Source organism: Gymnoscopelus braueri (genome assembly GCF_963280865.1).
Source record: "Gymnoscopelus braueri genome assembly, chromosome: 18".
Lineage (NCBI taxonomy): Eukaryota > Metazoa > Chordata > Actinopteri > Myctophiformes > Myctophidae > Gymnoscopelus > Gymnoscopelus braueri.
Genome location: NC_137618.1, coordinates 50,828,756 through 50,851,676, shown reverse-complemented (window position 1 = coordinate 50,851,676; position 22,921 = coordinate 50,828,756). Strand labels below are relative to the sequence as shown.

The 22,921-nt window shown below is 42.8% G+C and overlaps 1 protein-coding gene across 1 annotated transcript in view; it reads left to right on the top strand.

The window, feature by feature from the left end:
• Positions 1 to 22,921, top strand: part of LOC308105739 (uncharacterized protein) — a 46,393-nt gene that overhangs the window by 6,603 nt on the left and 16,869 nt on the right. Inside the window, exons 2-5 of the mRNA XM_080456668.1 lie at positions 14,655 to 14,900; positions 16,107 to 16,195; positions 16,493 to 16,623; positions 20,098 to 20,223. Coding sequence (XP_080312794.1) covers positions 14,760 to 14,900; positions 16,107 to 16,195; positions 16,493 to 16,623; positions 20,098 to 20,223 — 487 coding nt within the window. The 5' untranslated portion in view covers positions 14,655 to 14,759. The remainder of the gene's footprint in view (positions 1 to 14,654; positions 14,901 to 16,106; positions 16,196 to 16,492; positions 16,624 to 20,097; positions 20,224 to 22,921) is intronic.

Sequence of the window (22,921 nt, the reverse complement as noted above, 5' to 3'; positions counted from 1 at the left end):
CTTGTGGGCATGTAGATCTGCTCTGTTGAAAATAGCCAATCTTCAAGCCAACAACACAGCGCTGCAACACGTGGGCTTGTAGATCTGCTATTTTCGGTTAATAGGTTTGGTGTAGAGGGGAAAAAAGAGCAGACAAAGTACTGAGGGTTAATGTCTGAAAATACACATTAGCATGACTCCAACATATGAATAGAAAAGATATGTAAACAGATAAAGAATATTAATTTCCACAACACTGATGAGTGCTGTAAAACAAGTCTATGAAGCTATCTATGAAATGAATGAGTTTAATCTGCAACTCAATTTAATATTTACTACAATATGTAGTGGGGGTCCCTGCTTCATCTCTCTCTCAGCTAAGGGGTCCTTGGTCTGAAAAACAGAGTCTATACGTGGTCCATTTCTTTTTCCATCTATGAACTTATAGATCTTCTATTCTGCTGAATGTTTGCCTAGGTCACATGGGGTCATTGGGGGAGACACCAAGCTAGATGACTCATCTAATACCCAAGACCAATCAGCAGTGGTCATGGAGGAATTGGTAATTGGCATCACAACAAGACTCCAACCTAGACGTTCAACCAATAGTGTCCAGGAGAATTACCCTCCCATACGCCCCATCCCCGCTCGCGGCAGCGAACACTGCAGGAGGGTTTTTTCTCCCCCCTTTTTTATCTCTCCTCACCTTAATGTTGGTGTATTCCACAATATTCCACAACATTCCGCAAAAAAACAACAACAGACAGACAGACAGACAGACAGACATAGATATACAGCAGACAATCTATGTATGTCTGTCTGTCTGTTTATTCTTTTCACAAAATAATGTAGTGTATACAGTAGCTATAGCTAGGTTGCCTGAGTTCACTCTACCGTTCAATTAATTGCTTTTCATTTGAAGTTAGGAAAATAATAATCTCTCAAGTGTTACTTCCTATTATAGATTATGCTGATGTTGTGTATGCAGAACACCACAGAACCTCATCTTAAGCCTCTTAATGTTTTATATGACTCCTTGTGCCGGTTTGTCTTGAGGTCTATATGGAACTCATCACTGCCTCATGTTCACCTCACTCAATTGGTTGCAGCCTAAATCAAGAAGGCAATTACTGTAGATTGGTTTTTCTTTTTAAAAACGTTAATGCATTTACTTTAGTTGCCCTTCCTTCTTTGAAACAGTATTAGCTCAATATACATCATCATATTCACTTAGACACTAGCAATATCCTTACTTTGATGTCCCACACATCTTTAAAGAGGTTGGACGAAGGTCATTCTACTACATAGCTCCATTTCCTCCTTCTGACCCCTCAGGACTTCCCTTGATACAACTTGTTTATGCTTCTAAATTGACTGTACCTGTAGGGATATATACACTGATAGTAGTTGCACTGTGCCCTTCCTTCTCTTCTGTTGTTTAACAGCTGATGATGTGGTGTTGGTTGGTGGGGTGGGTGGAAGAGGGTGAGCAAGCTATCTGTGTTTGAATGTATCTGTATACTTGTATTGTATGTGTGTATCTGTCTGTTGTTAATGTTTTTATGGGACCCCCTCGAAAATGAGATGCTGCACCCCAAAGGGCTATCCCTACAATAAAAACCTGAACAAATCTGAATATCTATCATGGTGTCACAGTGCTTATTTACAGCTAATAAACACAGGTTGCTATTTCACCATGTTGATATGTGACATGACATCATGCTAATTTCTAACTGGGCATTTATTGTGTGATACACCAACATTAAGGTGAGGAGAGATTTTGTTACTGTGCAAAAAAAAAGCCTAACCAATTTATACATTTCCTGTAAGCTTGTCTAGTTTTAATTGTTGATATATTATTGTGATAGCTATAGCCTATAACAAGGGTTCCCAAACTTTTCAGGCCGTGACCCCCCAAAAGAATCCCCCAAAAAAGGAGTTGAGATGTTAAATTTAGTTTGACTCGGCTCCACAGATAAATACATTGCAAAAATAGCAGATCTACAAGCTCAAAACACCTCGCATTTGTGAGCTTGTAGATCGGCTATTTTCACAATGTTTGCCTCTTTCTTAGGTCATATTTGACAATTTGTATAGTTTTATTTTATAATATTATAATAATTTTTATAGTATATATATTTTTTTTAACTTTTTTTCAATTTAGAGGTATTAAAAAGGTCTTAAAAGTCCTTAAACTATCACTTTAGAAATGTGAAGATACCCTGTATACGCTTATACTGTATTTGACTGACTGACTGACTGACTGACTGACTGTACCAGGGAAATTAGGGCACAGCAGGTGAACATACTTAGAGGTAATCGGCGCACTGCACAGAGACCGAGGAGTTTTATTTATTTTAAATGTATATTCAAAATAATTAAGTAGCACAATTTCGACGGCACAAATTAGAGCACAAGCACAAAAAATGAGATTTATACAGGGGCCAGTTTCGAATTGCAGCCACCTAAGTGCTCTTTTAGAGCGGTTTTATAGATAGATATATCTGTCCATCTGTCTAACATTGATGTAGCCATAATGTTATATTATAATCATGTATGTATATATATATATATATATATATATATATACATATATATATATATACTCAAGTACTGTACTTAATTTACAATTACAATTTTGAGGTATTTTTTACTTTACTGGAGTATTTCTAGTTTGCAGTACTTTTACTTCTACTCCACTACATCTCAGAGGCAAATATTGTACTTTCACTCCACTACAATTATTTGAAAACTTTAGTTAGGCCTACTAGTTACTTTGCAGATATACATTATTATATTATAAAACCATACGTTAAACATTTAAGCCCTATTGTATACACAATGGTGCCTCCTGCTGGATTGTGTAATAACTGCAGCCCACGGGAAGGGGTGGGGGGCTGATACACACGACGCACTGTTTACACGCGACACACTGTTTCTGCAAGTGAGCTAGCCTCAGATTGGACAAAAATACGTCACAAATGACACGCGGCCACAAGCTGAAAAAGAGGAGTCACACATGTGTAGAAATCAGATCCACAAGCGTAATGTGTGCGTCACTTGTAGAAGGCAATGCACATGTAGAAATCAGATCCACAAGCGTATATTGCGTCACTTGTAAAAGGCATGCACACATGTGTAGAAATCAGATCCACAAGCATATATTGTGCGTCGTAGTTACAGAGCTCGATTTTTTTTTTTACTTGCAGATACCAGAAAACACGAGTGAAGCAGTCAAAACATTTGTGAATTCATTTGCGAGTTATTAGCCATAAAGATTATTTGCCAGGTGTAAATTACAAAGTTGGAGAGGGAGGAATTGGACATTATTGCGCTTGTAAAAAAGCGAACCACAAATGTAAAAAAACCTCTCGTAATTACAGAGGTAAATTTTATATTTACAAATCTTTTTTTTTTTTGTGACCACACTACAAAATACTGTGAGGTGCCCGAAAATACAAGTGAAAGATGGATAAATATGAGTGAACAATGGATAATATTTGTGATGTCACCCAATATACGAGTGAGAGATGGAGAAATACGAGTGACCGACACAAAAATCTTTGCAGATAATAAAGTCCAATATTATCTTCCATACCGATGCTCTGCTAGTCGAATCAGCGCCGTCCGAGTTGTGAACCGATAGGGACAGAATAGTTCTTTTCATGGATCACTGTGTGTGTGTGTGTCAGGGAGAAACTAAAACAATTCATGTGTGCGTGGGCGCGTGCATGTGTGTGCATGCGTGTGCGCACACACACACACACACACACACACACACACACACACACACACACACACACACACACACACACACACACACACACACACACCCCCCCTCCCTCTAGTCTGGCTTGCATTGCCCTCTAGCGTTGGTTTTACAGAATTGCCTGAAAACAAGCGCTCCTTCTTCAATCTCCCTGGTTCTCCAATCTCCCTGTAACATGTATATATAGTAGAGAAGAGATCCAGTAGAACTAAGACTAGTGGAGAAGAGATCCATTAGGACTAAGACTAGTGGAGAAGAGATCCAGTAGAACTAAGACTAGTGGAAAAGAGATCCATTAGGACTAAGACTAGTGGAGAAGAGATCCAGTAGAACTAAGACTAGTGGAGAAGAGATCCAGTAGAACTAAGACTAGTGGAGAAGAGATCCAGTAGAACTAAGACTAGTGGAAAAGAGATCCTGTAGAACTGAGCTGACAATATCTATCTATCTCTCTCTCTCTCTCTCTCTCTCTCTCTCTCTCTCTCTCTCTCTCTCTCTCTCTCTCTCTCTCTCTCTCTCTCTATATATATATATATATATATATATATATATATATATATATATATATATATATATATATATATATATATATATATATATATATGTCACAGTACGTTTGGAGAACCAGTACGATTGAAGACAGAGCGCTCGTTTTTAGGCACGGGGCTCCTTCGGGGCGAGGCGGGGCTTTTCGAGACAGGGTTTATTAGCGAGGCTCGCGAGGAGGAGGAGGAGGACGGCGCTGCGAGGCGGGGGGTTATTACGCGAGGCTCGCGAGGAAGAGGAGCCTCCTCCTCCTCCTCCTCCTCGCGTTTTAAACCGTCCCGTCCTCTCCTTCTCTCCTTCTCCTCCTCCGAGGAGGAGGAGAAGGAGAGCGCGGAGAGGCGGGGCTTTGATGCGCCGACGGAGACCTGTCTTTTGTTGTTCCCCCCCACATAGCAACCAGGAAGCTACGCTAGGGGAACCATAATATCTATGAGGGGAACGCTGAACACGCGTTCACACGCACGGCGCGCCGACTTAGTGGAGCTTGAGGCCGAGGAAGCGCGCCCTCGCGCCTCCAGGCGCGAGTGCCCGCGGTGACCGGCCGACGCTCCACTAGTCGACTCAGCGCCGTTTGATTTGTAAACCGATAGGGACAGAATAGTTCTTTTCATGGATCACTGTGTGTGTGTGTGTGTGTGTGTGTGTGTGTGTGTGTGTGTGTGTGTGTGTCAGTCAGGGAGAAAGTAAAACAAAAGCCAGAACACAATAAAAGTATCTAAACAGTCCTGCTTTCAATAAACCAAAAAAAGCATGAGCGCGTGCGCGTGTGTGTTTGTGTGTGTGTGACTGTGTGTGTGTGTGTGTGTGTGTGTGTGGCCATATATGTTTGTGCACAAGCCTGGCTTGTGGCTCCCTCTAGTGCTGGGTGGGTGGTAAAAACGAGCGCGCATTCTTCAATCGTACTGGTTCTCCAATCATACTGTAACATATATATATATATATATATATATATATATATATATATATATATATATATATACTAGAGGTCCGTCCGCCCTACGGGCGGCCGGCCCGCTAGCCGCGCACAGGGCTCTATTATTAGGCCTACGTCGTCTCCCACACCGCACACGTTCGGTCGCGTCTGATTGATTGATTGAAATTTTTATTAGGCAAAAGAATGTAAAACAACACAGTTACATTTATAATGCTTTTGTCTAAAAGGTCCGGCCAAAAAAGTCCTTGCGGACTTGTTTCCGTTGGGGTCCTTGAGTTAATTTCATAGACATATATAGTAGCAACCAAACAGTTCAAAAATCAACATGAAAATACAGATAATACAGAAAAAATACCACTATGTACAAAAAAAAGCATTTAAAAAATATATGTACAAAAAAAAGGGGGGGGGGAAGCATGGAAAAATAAAAATGATATACAAAAAAAGCATGAGGAAATACAAAATATGTACAAAAAAGAGGATGGAGGGGGGGGGGGTCGTCTGTCTACAGGGAAACTGGTACTAGCTCCTCTTTCGGCCTCCAGAAAGATGGGTTTTTAGGGCTGTTTTGAATGAGCCCAGCGAACTGCATTTTTTGAGGGATGGGGTTAGACTATTCCATTCCTTGGTGGCTGTGCTATAGAAGGAGAATTTGCCCATGTTTGTTTTATGGGTGGGTGGTACCAGATTGTTGTTTACGCTCCCTCTAGTTTCGTGGCTGTGGGTGTCACTAACTTTTTCGAGGTATTTATACAGATATGCGGGTATAGGGGGCATATCGGGCAAATCTGCATTTACAATTTTGAAGACCAGACCCATTTTTTGTTGTTTAACCCTGTCTTCCACCCTGAGCCAGCCTAGGCTGGCAAAGTGAGTGGGAGAGAGGTGGGTCATGGGCCCCAGTCCGAGAAGTAGTCGGATCAGTTTGTTTTGGGAGGTTTGAAGTAGGGTTGTTCCGATACCGATACCAGTATCGGTACTCGGGCCCGATACGCTACTTGTGTACTCGAATCGGTACTCGGTAAAGCTCCAGATACTTTTACCCGATACCAAAACATTAAAAAGTTGCCAACATGTTATTGCAGTGACACGGCCCGCAGATGGCGCCGTACCATTGGAATGCAAGTTTGTGTTGTTCTACATCCTGCATGCAGCGTGGCTCGCTGGCTGCACAACAACACACGCACACACCCCCTTCTTAAATGAATGGAGAAAAAAAAACATGTCGTCGCCGGTTTGGAAGTACTTTCGCGTTCAAGACGACAACAAAAGCGTGGCAGAATGCAAGATATGCTCTGCTAAACTATCGAGGGGGGGCACGAAACCCAGTGCATACAATACAAGCAACTTGATAAAACATCTCGAAAAGAAACACAAACCGGAGTATGCAGAGTTTAAGGCTGCTAGTGCCAGCAGCGCCAGGCTTAAACAGCCAACTTTACCACAAACATTGGAGAAGCGAGAGACAATGTCCAAAGAAAACCCGAAGGCAGTAAAAATAACACAGGCTCTCACCCACTTCATTGCCCTTGACGACCAACCGTTGTCAGTTGTGGAGAACGTGGGGTTCCGACGGCTTCTTTACGCTTTGGAGCCCAGGTATGAGGTTCCAGGCCGTCGTTATCTCACAGAAACCATGTTGCCTAAAGTACACGACTTTGTGAAAGAACACATACACAGCATGTTGTGTGATATGTCGGCGATTAGTTTCACCACGGATATTTGGAGCAGTAGCGTGAGTCCAATGGCGCTCATCAGCCTAACTGCGCAGTGGATAGACAGTGAGTTCAAGCTTAAAAGAGTCATACTGCACGCCAAAGAATGTCGTGGTTCACATACAGGCCGTGTAATAGCCGATACGTTTGCCGAAATGCTTCAAACATGGAAGATAACTAAAGAATCCGTTCACGTTGTTGTCCGAGACAATGCCTCGAACATGAAGGTACGAAGGTCTTCTTGCTCAGCGAAGTGTTAAAGATGCCGTGGCAGTCGGGAGAAGAATTGTTGGGCACTTTAAACATTCCCAGTTGGCATACTCCCGCCTAGAAGACATCCAGGCGGAGATCAACCAGCCTATAAAACGTCTCCAACAAGACGTACAGACCCGTTGGAACAGTACGTTTTATATGGTGCAATCCCTCATCGAACAGAAACGAGCCCTTGGAATATTTGCGTCAGAACACGACGATCTCCCTGACACCCTCAGTGCTAACCAATGGAGTCTACTGGAGAAGTCTATCTCTGTATTGGCTCCCTTTGAACAGTTAACCCGACAGGTTTGTAAATAGTTTTCTTTTTGATCTAAATGTTAAGTGTTTACATGATTTTTGCAAAAATAGCAGATCTACAAGCTCATAGCACGGCACTCGGTGCCGCACTATGAGCTTGTAGATCTGCTATTTTTGAATAGCCAATGTGTCAAATAATCCTGATTTGAATGATTTTGTCATTAATCCGATTTACAAAGGACCCCAATGGAAACAAGCCATAGGCTTTATTGGGCTTATTTTTGCAAACTGCTAATAAAGTATTCAATCAATCAATCAGGTGAGCTGCGCTGATGCAACAGCGGCAGAAGTGATCCCCGCTGTGACGGTGCTCAAGAGATTGCTGGCCAGAGAGACAGAGGAGGACCGTGGAATAAGAACAATGAAGGACACCTTGCTGCAAGCTGTGAAGAAACGCTTTAAGGACACCGAGGACAATCCACTCTACTGCATTGCAACCATACTTGATGCAAGGTAACTAATATAGTCTTATATATCTATGTCAAAAATAAATACAAATGTCCTCTTAATTTAATGACAGTACATGTACAGTATGTGGCTATTAAGTTTGAAGGAGGGAAAATGTGCATAATGTTACCTTAAATAAAAGAGTCAGTAGGGCAGGCACATATTTAAAAAAGTTTAAAAAAAAATCATTTATAGTCCACCTGATATTAATGGCATTTAATGCATACTACAGTAGTTTTGTTTCTTTCCCTCAATACAAATGTATTGTTGCTTGCTAAAAAACACCTCCAAGTAGTTAAATGTTGCCTATGATTTGACATACAGTATTGTGATTTGTGAACTAAACTGTCCGATTCTCTCTTTTCTCCTCTTCTTTTTTGTAGATACAAGGATCGGTATTTCTCAGACACCAACACAGCCAGGCTGGCCAAGGGGATGGTGACAAATGAGCTCCAGAAACTTTCTGGTGGGGATGGCAACCGAGGGACCACGAGGACATGGAGGAGCCACCTGTCAGAAGGCCACAGAGGGACCAGCCCTGCAGCAGTCTGGACAGTATGTTTGACGAAATTGCAGAAGAACAAGAATCACTGAGCAGTACTCCAGTGACTGCTGCCATCCAGCTAGAGACATACCTTGCAGAGGCCACAATTCCTCGAGAAGACAAACCACTCAAGTACTGGCTTGCTCACAAAGTGAGATATCCCACTCTGGCCCAATTGGCACAAAAATACCTCTCAGCACCATGCAGTAGTGTGGAAAGTGAACGGCTTTTTAGCTCGGCCTCAAATATTCTTGAGGAAAACAGAAATAGGCTCTCAGCTGAACATACAGAGATGCTTATTTTTATCAAAAAGAACCTGCCACTTACCTTTCCAAAAGAGAAAGAGAGTGAGACCTAGACTAGAGTCTTTAGATGGCACACAGGCTGCCTGATGCCAGTTATATGCACAGCATGTTCATTTTGTATTTTTATTTATTTTTATGTGGACCTTGGTTGCTTTAAAATAATACCATAACTCAGTGAGAGTTACAGGTTAAAAGTTGTTTCATGTTTGTACCTTAATTTATTCAAATTAAATTATTAATAAATACTATAACTCAGAGAGAGTTAACAGGTGACACTGACAACTAAGCATTTATTTTAAACTGTTTGAGCTTACTGTACTTTGGCTCAGTTGGCTGTGCTACTCAATTCAGTGTTGGCTGTGCCGGTGTGTGCTGCTTAATTGACAGTTAAATAAATTGTTTAAAGAAATAAAAAAACAGTATCTTAAGAATCAGCAGTCTTATTATTGTGGTAATTGAACATTACAGTATCATTACAAGTACAAGGCATAACAATGAAATGAAATTGGAGAAAATTGGGGTAAAATAAGTGGTTACTCAACAAAAACAAAAAGTACTCGTATCGGTACTCGGTATCGGCGAGTACTGAAAATTGAGTACTTGTACTCGTACTCGGTCTGGAAAAATGGTATCGGAACAACCCTAGTTTGAAGCTTAGTCATCAGTGACACTGAGGTGTTGGAGTACCAAGAGGAGCTAGCATAGTCAAAAAGGGGCTGAATCAGGGCCCCTGAGAGGGTCCTGAGGGCCTGAGGGTTGACAAAAGAGGAAACTCTGCCCATAAATCTGGTTCTCTGGTTTACTCCTTTGACCACCTTTGTTGCCATGCTTTCACCTGACAGGTATTTGTCAAGAATACATCCCAAATAGGTAATCTCTTCTTTGCTAGTGATGATTGTGTCATCGACTTTGACCTTGAAGTCATTTACCTTCATTTTACTGAGGGAATGTTTGGTCCCAAATAGGATGGATTCAGTTTTCAGGTGTAGAGACAGTTTGTTATCAGTAAGCCAGGTACGGATTTTTGAGAGTTCAGAGCTGAGAGCTTCCTCAACTTGCAACTTGTCCTCACCCGATATCAGGAGTGCCGAGTCATCAGCGAACAGGAACAGTTTGCAGTTACAGGCAGCATTCATGTCGTTAATGTATAGAAGGAACAGTAACAGCCCTAGAATGCTGCCTTGAGGAACCCCGCAGCTCACCGGGAGGGATGAGGACATGGTTCCGTTGATGTCAACCACTTGTTCTCTACCCTCCAAGTAAGATCTCATCCAATTTAGTGATGTGCAATCAAAACCAATCGCCCTCAGCTTATCAAGTAGAATTGCGTGGTTTACAGTGTCAAACGCCTTTTGGAGGTCCAGCATGACCATGCCACAGTATTTGCCCGAGTCTACCTCACGTTTGATGTAGTCGGTCAAATATAGTAGGCATGTGTCAGTGGAGTGGGATGTTCTGAAGCCTGATTGGAATTCAAACAACAGTTTAAGCTCGCTGAGGTAGCTGTTGATTTGTTCTTGGATTGATCGCTCTATAACCTTTGAGATGGAACAAAGGATGGAAACAGGCCTATAGTTGCCAGGATCTAGTTTGCTTCCTTTTTTAAATAGAGGGATTACTCTTGCCAACTTGAAGTCTTGTGGGACGTGACACTGACTGATGGATAAGTTTGTAATGTGGGCTACTATGGGAGCAATGGAGACCGCTGCGTCTCTGAGGAATCTGGTGGGGATGTTGTCAAGGCCGGTGGCCTTGTTAGGCTGTAGGGCGAGGAGTTTGTTTTGCACATCATCAGTCAATACAGGTTTCAAAAAGAAGGAATCTTTTTTAGCCCCTAGTTTCTCATAGTGAGCTTGAATGTGGTCGGGGCCATACAGACCTGAATGCTGAGGGAGTTTGCTTACCAACTGGGTTGCAACTGTGGTGAAGAAACTGTTAAAACAGTCCGCTACCAATTGCTTGTCGGTAGTGAGCGAGCCACTTGAAATAATGCAAATGTTTGTAGATTTAGTCTGAATTTTTCCGTTGCAGCCTAATTGTTTTAGTGCCTCCCACAGTTTTTGTGGGTGGCTTTTGTTTGCCTCTATGTTCTCATTTAAGAAATTCTTTTTGGCATTTCTGATCAATTTAGTAACTACATTTCGTAGATTTCTGCACTTTTCAAGTAGCTGCTCACTTTTGTTTTTCCTGAACTCGGAGTAGCTTTTGTTCCTGAGTTTGATGGCATTCAAAATGTCACCCTTCATCCAAGGTTCTGTGCTAGCTTTGACCCTCACCACCTTTGTGGGTGCGATGTTATCAAGTACACACAAAAAAGCTTTTTTGAAACAGGACCAGGACTCCTCCACAGAGGTGCAATTTAGGACATGGGACCAGTCCATTTTTCCAAGAGCTGTTGTTAGAAGATCACTTGAGTAGTGTTTCATAGACCTGCAGCTGATTGTCCTGTGACAATAAGCTCCAGGTCCGTGAATCTTCCGAGTGCAGAAAATGATATTGTGATCACTTAAGCTACACTCAATCACTCCACTCTTGGAAATTCTGGACTGGTCCGTTGTCAACACTAGGTCTATGATTGATTGAGAAGCAATGCCTACCCTTGTAAAATGCTTTATCAGCTGGGTAAAGCTGTGCAGGTCACAGAACTTTCTGAGGGACTTAAAGGTAGCTGAGTCTTTCTTCAGAACACAGGTGTTAAAGTCACCAATTAGTACCGTCTCAGAGTTTCCTAAATCTCATAAAAAGCATTTTGATCTGGGGGTCTGTAGATAGCGCCAATTATCAGTGGTTTTGCATGTGGGTATAACATTTTGACCCAGACCGATTCAGTGGGGTTGTTATCCATATCTGGGATCACATCGTAAATAATGTCTGATCTCACATAGATGCAAACCCCACCCCCAGAGAGATTTCTGTCTTTTCTGATGACATTGTAGCCCTTTATTTCAATCTCAAAGTCTTTGATGGAATTATCCAACTTAGTTTCTGAGAATGAAATAATGTCTACCTTGCCACTTCCAAACATGGATCTCAGCTCAGAATTTTTTTCAGGGTTTTTAAGACTGTTAACATTCAAGTGAACAATGTGAGTACCTCTAGTAGAAAAGAGGGCATCCAAGTCTTCAGTTGAGTAGTAACCATTGTCCCTTACAGTCTCTGGGGGGTCAGTGGGGGGGGGTCGGAGGTGTGGGTGGGGGAGGGGGGGACTTTGTGATGTCCGCGGGGGGGTGTGGAGGTGATTTGAGGCCGCATATCCTTCCTTAGATCTGCCGTGGGGGAGGGGGGGTGGGGGTGGTGGATGTGGGGGAGGGGTGATGTGGGGAAACCCTTGTGTCGACCTCGGCCAAATTCCCCCAGGCAAAGGACTGTTTGGGGAAATGGAAAACTCTCTGTTTCCATGCCGATCCCACAGGGGAAAACCATGTAGTTGTCCAGTGACCGCTTGGAGAACAGGGAAAGGAACTCCGTTTCCCAGCATTCCTCTCGGTGGGATACTATGCGGTTGTCCTGGTATCGACTGGTGGTGGTGGTGGAGGAGGAGGAGGAGGGGTGGGGGTGGGGGAGGGGTGAAGCTATTGTCCCGCGTCGACGCCAAGCGGTGGTGCCAGGAGATGGTAGAAACAGGGGAACAAACATCGTTTTCTTGTGCTTTTCTCTGAGAGATACCCTGCGGTTGTCTTGGGCCCGTGTGGCGCATGAGGAACTCCTCTTGGTGACGCTGCTGTTGGGGAAGCCCTTGTCTCGTCACCGGCCACATTCCTTCAGGCGGTGGTCGTCTGCTTGAGAATGCAGGTCTTGCAGCCAGCACGGATGTTAACCGGGACAAATAATCCATCCTTGTTTCTCCAGCTCTTTGCTGGGGTTCGTTCTTATCAGGTGAGGTGGGCCGTTGCCAAACAAAGTTATTTGTCTGCATGTTGTGGACCGGACCTTGTCGGGCGCTTCCGTCGCGTTTGAAATCAGCTGTGAAGTTGCTTAGGCCGTTGAAGTTGTGATCATTGCGAGTCTCCGTGCTCTTCACGGTCGGTGGGCCGGGATTAGGATGTACATTTCCCGACAACAATAAACTCAACCAAATAATCTTTCTTACTGTAAGGCCGTCTAGCTGGTTTGGTGTCCTTCTCCGTGTTTGCACCGATTTACTCGCGCCGACCACTTTAAAAAGTAACGTCGCCGCGTCTTGCGGTAAATCTCCGTTTGGACTCGCTCTCCGTTGAAGCTGCACATTGTGGGATTCGATGAATATGAATCCTTGCAAAATAGCAGCGTAGAACAGCACCAGATTGTTGCTGGCAGTGATGATCTTTTTGAGGCGAAGGTGTTGTTTTCGCCGTTAAAGAATAGAGCGCGGGGTAGAATCCAGGAGCAGATAAAAGGTGCGACCGTCCTCGGTGAAAGCCATCGGTGAAAAGTCGCCGTCTTTGTCTGTTGTTTGTGCATAAACATGGATGGTAGCTTGTTTCTCGCGCACAATCTGGCAACACTGAATGTAGTCCAGGCTGTTGGTTGGCTAGTAGTGGTCACGTGACAACAACACACACACACACACACACACACACACACACACACACACACACACACACACACACACACACACACACACACACACACACACACACGTCGCACACACATGAAAAGGGTGGACTTTTTCTTCATATCGCTCGTGGCTCAAAATTAGGTGTTTTTGTTTGTGTGTTACGCACTGGATTGGAACTATTTTTGCAATGTTATTCTTCACAGTTGACCTCAAGGAAAGGTAGGCCATAAGTTTGTTTTGTTGTTGTTGCTGGCTGGGTGACGATCATAGTGGAAGTTGTTGTTGTGGCGATGCAGAGAGATTGAACCTGCGCTGTTTGGTTTTATGCGTTATCCAACATGACAGGCATGTAAACAAACAACCAATGTCATTTACAACTAAACGTTGCTCTCAAGAATGTTTTGGAAAACATTTGAAGTGAGAAATAGACGTTGCAATCGCCTCGGAAAACAAATGAGGAAAGGGAAAAAAAAGTCGCCCCAAAACACTGTCGCCCCCCAGTGTATATACTGGCGATTTGCCTGTAATACCGCCGGATTTGGCCCGGGGCGACTGTGTTTTGGGGCGATTTTTTTTTTCATTGTGTCATTTGTTTTCCGAGGCAAACGTGTCCGCCCAGCCCAATAGTTATGGAATACTTTCATTGTATTTATTAAGTAGCCGTGTAATAAGCGGGATAATGGTGGTTAATCGCCCTGAAGGGCTTTAAATGTGAATAATGACTACGTCCCCATGCATTATCCCTTACATGCTTTTGCGAGCGAAGACGGCTGATTTCAATGGCCGCTGCTTCGTTTTGTTTCGGCTGTTGGCGTTCGGTGGTGCGCACGGTAAACGGTGCGAAACTGTTTCCCCTTCCGTTGTGCTCGTAATGTGGTGAGTGGAATTAATTATTTTGCGAGGTGGAAAATATGTAGTGAGCAATGAGAGGTGCCCTACGCCACCCGTAAATTCAGCGTGCACGTTGTGGCTGGTTTTGTGTTGAGAGGTCCGATGTAGTTGTTGTGTTTAGTCGAAATCAATGCTGTGGGTATGGCGTCAGCAGGCGAGAGGTGCAATTGCTATGGAATTGCTGTGGGCGTCAGCCGCCAGCCGCGGAAGTAGTAGCAATCTCCCCTTTATAAGAGTAGATATATATATATATATATATATATATATATATATATATATATATATATATATATATATATAATATAAACGATACAGATTCACATCCTGACAATATCGCCGGGACAGTTTGTTTATGTTTGGACCATTATTCTTATATGAGACGATTGTAAGACGACTCTATGTTATTCTCCATAGAGAAATGACTTCAGTGACCCAGAGGATGAACCAGTGACGTCAGGACATCGTTACTCTCAACTTGTGTTGCAGGTGTGTTTCGTGCAGTCTTGCAGATCTGTGAGCATGGACGTGAGCATCGCCGTGTCGCTGATCCGCGGTCAAATGGGAACGGTGGTGGAGCGGGCGGTCAATGGAGCGGTGGAGACCGTCCTGGCCGAGATGCTGAAGGTCGTGGGGGTCAAGTTTGAGGAGCTCAAAGCCCAGGTAACGTTTTTAACACAAATGTCTTCTGGTCCCTGAAATGTCTTTAAATAATAATCAGATGGGGGGCCAAATATATCTATTGTGTAACTGAACCACTGGTTTACGTAACAAAACCATAAATACGCTTTTCCTCACGTCGTGGCGTGATCTTGCAGATCGGCTATTTTAGCCACACAGCTGAATACAAACGCATCATTACGACGCCATCACGGCCCCGCCAAAATACATTTAGTCGACTAAATCAACGACTAAAATCTTGTGACATTTAGTCCACCTAAACTAGACTAAGGATGTTTTAGTGTGATTATGTGAACCTGCTATAAACGTAAAACATTTCAGTTGACTAAAATATGACTTAAAAACTAAATAGAATTTTATTTAAAAAAGACTACATTACTAAACTTACATCAAAATGAAGACTGAGTTAAAGTTCTCCTTCAAGTACAGCAGTGGTTCTCATGATTTTTGGGGGTCCCCAGATGACAGTGAAGTTTAGGACTTTTAAAGCTTTAATGACATTCACTTTTACACAACATTCAAAGTCTTTGTCCTGGTCCTTCAAAAGTGTACAAAAAGTTTTAAGTGAAAATTCCATTCCAGTGATCCATGGCAGGTGTTTTTCTCTCACATTTCTAAAGCCTTTTCAACTGCAATGAAAAAAGAAATCTTTGCCTGCGGGTGTCGCTGGTGAGGGATTTTGCCTGTCAATCATCGCCTCTGCTCCGCCCCCCCCAAAGGAAAGGATAGGGGAGGGGAGGGGCGAGGAGGAGAGTGGGCGGGATTAATCGACTGTGACCTCACTGTCGAAGGGCCAAGCTCAGATTACTTTTCAGCCTAATTATTCAGAAAACCCCAGACCACAGAAAATCCACTGAATGTTCTAAGTTCAGGTTTTTTGGGTGTAATTGAGGTCATAAAACCCCAAATAAAACATTGAAAATAAAAAAAGTGAAAATGAATGTCATGATACCTTAAAGACCTTTTTTAAGAGAAAATAAATGAAAGACCATTTCTGCATCAAAAGTAATCAACAAACTATGCTATAAAAGCTGGTCAAACATTGTGAAATTTTAAGAAAGAGGCAAAAATGTCAAAATAGCCGATCTGCAAGCTCACAACGCTTCACAAGGCGTTTTGTTCTATAGGTGGGTGTTACCTCCCTCTAGTATAGTGGCTGTACATGTACTTCCCTCCACTGTCCACTAGGTGTCCAGCCAGAAGAAGGAGCTAACGGCGCTGCAGAGAGAGAAGAGCCTGAAGGAGAAGGAGAACGACAAGATCAGAGCTATGCTCAGGTAGGCCTGCAGGGGGCAGCGTTTCTCAAAATGGGGCCTGTGGTACCCAGGGTGGAACACTTTGATAAGATTTGGAATTCATCAATATCACTTCAGTTTAACCACTTAGACCCTCTCGTGTAGACTAAGGAAAACACACCTGAGTTGCACTGTACTTGGTGTGCTCTTTTTCCTAGTGTAACCTAGTGGTGCTCTGTGTTACTGCAGGTAACCTAGTGGAGCTCTGTGTTACTGCAGGTAACCTAGTGGAGCTCTGTGTTACTGCAGGTAACCTAGTGGAGCTCTGTGTTACTGCAGGTATGCAGAGCTGAAGCTGAAGTACTACCGGCAGGGTGTAGAGGAGGAGATGCAGCAGAGAGGCTCCAGCTCTGGGCTCCAGAGGACCGCCTCTGGCCTGGAGGGGGCGCCACCGCTGAGGATCAGCCACGGTGAGGAAAGGAATGCTGACTGGAGAGAGAAGCCACTTATCACCTTCATAGTCTCCGCCAGGCCGAAGACGTGGCGGAGACTATGAAACTATGTTTTCACCCTGTCTGTCTGTCTGTCCGTCCGTCCGTCCGTCCGTCCGTCCGTCAGCTCTCAGCTAATCTCCAGCACTGTTAGCCCGATCGACGTGAAACTGACCACACACACTCCCTGGATGTCAGATTAGAACCTCTGTCCCAAATTTGTCACATTGGCCTGTTATAGCGCCACCAGGAGGCAGATGTTTGCAAAACGTCCTTTTTAATATTACTCCTACAGATTTTGTCCAAACATCACACAAATCGGTACGCAGTATCTATACAGTCATGTGACGGATCTGTCTGATTTCTCATATTCCATCCTGATTGGCTAAGATTGGTATCTAAAGTTTGCAGTGGCCCGTTTTGAACAAAATGCTGTATATATATATCAGAGGTCGCGTTAGTCCGATAATTGCCGGTTTTGACAGATTTTTTATGACAAAGACCGGAAAAAATAAATCTCTCCGGACATCCTGACCGGTTGACAATGACACGGCAGTTCATTAATTATCACCACAAATCAGGCACATTTCAAATCCTCTGCTTTGCAAGCTCTCTCTCTCTCGCGCGCGCGTGCGCTCCCTCGCTCTTTCTTTCTCTCTCTTAACAGCGTGTGTGTGTGTTTCTGAGAGAGAGACAGAGAGAGAGAGAGAGAGCGAGAGAGAGAGAGAGCGAAAGAGAGAAAGAAAGAGTGTGTCACACGCTGTTAAGTTACACCTATTTCCGGTTAATAATAATCAGTGTAAAATGTTACGCATTGGGAGGTAAATGGGAGACACTTTATTGTGAAGGGATGACCGGAAGAAGAGAGTTGTTGCTGCTGCGCAGTTGTTGCAATATATTACAACTGTTGTCTGCACGACAGTCAGGCAGAGACCGCGGTCCGGTTATATTAGATAAAGTTGTGTATTTAACAGTCACACACAAGTTGTATCATTACGAGTTAGAATATGTCACAGACACTAGGCTATTACAAGGGCACTTGTGAGTAAAGTTGGCAAGTTGCCCTACTATAGTTTAACAACAATGCAATTTGAAGATGAAACATCCAACACAGATGCGTAAATACTCTTCACAACAGCTTAGGCTGTGGCATCCAGATGAAACACGACGTTAATCATAAAGGTGAACCTATTTTTAACTCTATGAGGTGGACACGTTATTCTCACAACTCATCAACTTTCCCACGGCTGTCCCAACTAGACGCACGGACGATATCCACTGCCTAATTATACAGTATAACCACCTGTGAGTGAGTAGTGGTCTATAATTTATTGCCCTAACAGGTCAACTGAGGCACCACGTTATGAAGGATTAATCTGAAATGCCCATTTTTGTGCAGTGCCCTTTGATTAGAAAATGCGTTCAAACGCAATTGATTATTGAGAAACCATTACGCACGCAGTGACGCAGCATGCGCAAATGGTAATCTAGGTAATTAATGTATTTGTGCAAGATGACCCTGCTATATAAAATTTGTATATTACTCGTTCATCATGGTTCATGTTCAAATAACTCAATCCAAAATATAATGCTGTAGGCAAGTGTTAGGCTGTTTTTACGCACCTGCTTGTAATTAATGCATAAACATAATTATGACCGGTATGTTTATCAGATGTCCGATAAATTTGAATCATTCCGGACCGGCAGATTAAAATCCTAGCGCGACCCCTGATATATATATATATATATATATATATATGTGTGTATATATTCAAAGATTTTCAAAAAATATTTGATGCAGATCTAAGAGCTTGTAGGTCTGCTATTTTTGAATAGCCAAAGAAATATCGCAATGACACAGATTCTTTCCTGGTCTAAATGGGTTAAACAACATATTATAGATACACACGGAGATAGACGGGAACGCCCAGGAACGCCCATTCGATTTTGTCCCAGGGGAAAACAGAACGATCTGCCTCATAGAGTTACATCATACACGATCGTTAGATCACTTTCAGAGCTATTTTATGGACGATGGAGACATTGTCAGCCAAGAAAAATCCATCGGAAGGACAGCTGTAACATAATCGTCCACTCGCCCTCGGAAAAGTTGACTTATTATTAAGATATATGTGACTAAAAAGACCAAACATTGACAATCTATGAGCTCACAGCGCGTCGGAACGCGACGCGTTGTAACTGTGAGCTAGATTGGCAATGTTTGGTTTATGTTCCCCCCAGAATACGTAAACTGGGGTTCATGTGGTTTATCAGATTATCCTTATATCTTATTGCATTAGTCAAGTTTCAGCACAAGCACCACTGAGACCGGAGATCTGTTTCCCTCTTTCCATCTCCGTCTGAGTATCAAAACACTCGCCCCAAAACACAGTCGCCCCGGGGCAAACCCGCCGGTATTCACCTGGTATTCCTAAACTCAGTAAAACTATGCCTAAACTGCTAAACATAACCTTATTCCTAAACTGAACCTCAGTAAAACTATGCCTTAACCCTGAACTTATTTCAAACCGTAAAACAAATACAAGAATACAAGAACCGCTGGTCGGTGAGAAAAATGGGGGCGAGCGTGTTTTGGTGCGAGTCTTCTGGTTACCTCTTGTCTCGCTCCTTGTTACAAAACATGTTTACATATGCACCGTGTTTAATCGCCTGGTAGAGACACTATTACAAGATATGATCAATTAAACTTACCATAATATCAAAACCCAACAGCCATTAAGTCATCAATAATGTTTATAGTGAATTTGAAGTACAGTTTAGAGACTGTTTTGTGAACGGCACGTACCGTCGCCATTACCATTTGGCGAAGTGCGTCATTTAATATCATGCAGGATTTACGCACTGCTTTAGCTCCGTGTTCATTGCCAGATTAACAATTGTGTTTTCTGTAGGTTTTTAAACGAGGATAGTCTAGGGTTTGGCTTGTTTTGTGTGTAAATCGCTGCATGTTGCGTTTCCAAACTGCAATGGAGTCGATGTCTCCTGTACTTGGAATTCACTAAAACGTGTTCTATAAACATCATTGATGAATGAATGGCTTTTGCTTTTTGATATTATGATAAGTTTAATTGATCATATCTATAGAAAATGCAATAGTGTCTCTTACCAGGTGATTAAATCCGATAACCTCGGGCCATTGTGTTGTGTTGGATTCAGTCAGGACAACATTCCAATCGGACTCTTGTTTAATTTGCTCATGTAGCATTCCTTGTCGAGTGGCAACAACGTTCTGTGCCTGTGATCTGGCAAGCCATGACGCCTGCTTTTAGATCAGTACACTTTTACAGCATATGAGTTTGAAAACCCCACATCCCTCCGTCTATACCAGCTGGGGGAAATCTGAGTGCAACTCCGCCCCCCTAGGTACAACCCACTGATGACACTATGCCGTGTGGATGTATTGTGTGTTGTGTGTTGTGTTGTGTTGTGTAGGGAGCAGGAGCAGACCTCCTCCCGTCAGACTGAGCTCCTCCTCTTCCCTGGTTGCCCCGGAGACGTCAGGCTCCGCCCCGTCTCAGTGTGTGGACATGGACACGCCCCCCCCACACACTCTGAAAGGTGTGTTGCCATGTCTGCTTATTATAAGCTATGTTGTGCTTGTTCTTCTGTAAAGTCTCTTGTAAATATTGCTAGTTGAGGGCTGCAGTTTTTCTCAGTAGTTGTTTATTTGGTCTTGTTTCTGAAGTGTAGTTGTTTATTTTGGCTATTTTCTAAAGTGTAGTGGTTTATTTGGTCTTGTTTTTAAAGTGTAGTTGTTTATTTGGGCTTGTTTCTAAAGTGTAGTGGTTTATTTGGGCATGTTTCTAAAGTGTAGTTGTTTATTTAGGCTTTTTTCTAAAGTGTAGTTGTTTATTTGGTCTTGTTTCTAAAGTGTAGTTGTTTATTTGGTCTTGTTTCTAAAGTGTAGTTGTATATTTGGTCTTGTTTCTAAAGCATAGTTGTTTATTTGGTCTTGTTTCTAAAGCATAGTTGTTTATTTGGTCTTGTTTAGAAAGAAGCCCAAATAAACAACTACACTTTAGAAAGTGTAGTTGTTTATTTGGGCTTGTTTCTAAAGCGTAGTTGTTTATTTGGTCTTGTTTCTAAAGTGTAGTTGTATATTTGGTCATGTTTCTAAAGCATAGTTGTTTATTTGGTCTAAAGCATAGTTGTTTATTTGGTCTTGTTTCTAAAGTATAGTTGTTTATTTGGTCTTGTTTCTAAAGTGTAGTTAAGTGTGCCTGCCATGCAATGGCAGTGGCACACTTGTTGCATTCCGCCATATTTATTAATCCAAGTTTATTTCACGCAACAAAAGTTCGTCCGTCCGTACGGGCCGCACGGTTTACACTACCGCAACAATAAATACATCAAAACGTGCGGCCAGTTCGGGAATGATGTGCTCGGAAACGAATTTCCGTCACGCGTTACCATGGCGACGTTATTAGCCAAAAACTGCGAAACTCCGCCCCTTTTGGCCGCACGTACCGCGAAAAAAGTTTCTCATCCCACACGGTTTACTCGTTAGTACCAATGTATACATCAAAACGTGCGGGACGACCGTCCCACTTACCGCATTACTTTTCTCACCGTTTCGCGTTACCATGGCGACGTTATAGGCGAAACAACGTAGCCACGCCCCCTTTTCAGTCCAAAATTCAGACTTTTTCTACAAACCTACCCTTCATCATCATCATCCTCATCTAGGATGATGATGTAATGCACCTTTTACATTGAAATGGACCACGATCTCTTCTCCTCTCATCGGCCACATGGCCAACTGCTTATCAATGAGTTTGGCTGTTGGGGGTCCGGGGACCCCCAACCACATAGCCACGCCCCCACCCACGTAGCCACGCCCCCACCCACGTAGCCACGCCCCCTTACAGTCCCCCATTCAAACCCATGTTAACGGTTACAGATCCGGTTAAGACTGCAGGTTGATGGGTGGACATGTTTGGGGGTTGGGGGTCCGGGGACCCCCAACCACGTAGCCACGCCCCCAACCACTTAGCCACGCCCCCTTACAGTCCCCCATTCAAAGCCATGTTAACAGTTACAGATCCGGTTAAGAGTGCAGGTTGATGGGTGGACATATTTTTGGGTGGACCATATTTTTTTTTTCAACATTTTTTTTTTCCGAACTTTTTTTTTCCGAACCTTTTTTTTTCCGATTTTTTTTTTTTCACTTTTTTTTCCCCAAACTTTTTTTTTTCGTTTTTTTTTTTTTTACACCAAAATACTCTCTGAGGGGTATGCAGCTCAATGGTCCAACCCGGACTTGGACCTCTTCACTTCCAGTTTGAAAAGTGCCCAAAATGCTCCGAAACTTCGCCTACCCCCCCTAAATGGGGGTCTGCGAACACATGCGTCACAACAGGAAGTGGATTTATCACTTCCGGTTTTGAAAAGTGCCCGAAATGCTCCAAAACTTCGCCTACCCCCCCTAAATAGGCGTCTGCAAACAAATGTATAATGGTAATTTTTTGCGTCAGACCTTCAGAAGTGGGTGAAACAAGCACTTGAAACCATTTGAGTAATTGTTTATATATTAAAATAAATTATTAGATTTTTTTCAAACATTGTTTTAGATGCCCATTTTTACCTTAAATTTTTCGTTTTTTTAATTTTCCTTTTCTGACTTTCGGTTTATTTTTTATTGATTTTATAATCATTATTTTGCTGGTTTTTTCTTGACTTTTTTGGCCGCCCGAGGGGACCAAAATGCTACTCCTCCCACACGGTTGTCACGGCCCCGCCAATGTATACATCAAAACGTGCGCAACGACCGGGCCGACCGGGCTATTACTTTTTTCGCCGTTACGCGTTAACACGGCAAAGTTATAGGCCAAACCCTCAGCCAACGCAGGCACACTTAAATTTTCGTAGGAAATTTGTTTCTAGTTGTTTATTTGGTCTTGTTTCTAAAGTGTAGTTGTTTATTTGGGCTTGTTTCTAAAGCGTAGTTGTTTATTTGGTCTTGTTTCTGAAGCATAGTTGTATATTTGGTCTTGTTTCTAAAGCATAGTTGTTTATTTGGTCTTGTTTCTAAAGTGTAGTTGTTTATTTGGGCTTTTTTCTAAAGTGTAGTTGTTTATTTGGTCTTATTTCTAAAGTGTAGTTGTTTATTTGGGCTTTTTTTCTAAAGTGTAGTTGTTTATTTGGTCTTATTAAGTGTGCCTGCCATGTAATGGCAGTGGCACACTTGTTGCATTCCGCCATATTTATTAATCCAAGTTTATTTCACGCATGAGGTTTTCGTCCGTCCGTACAGGCC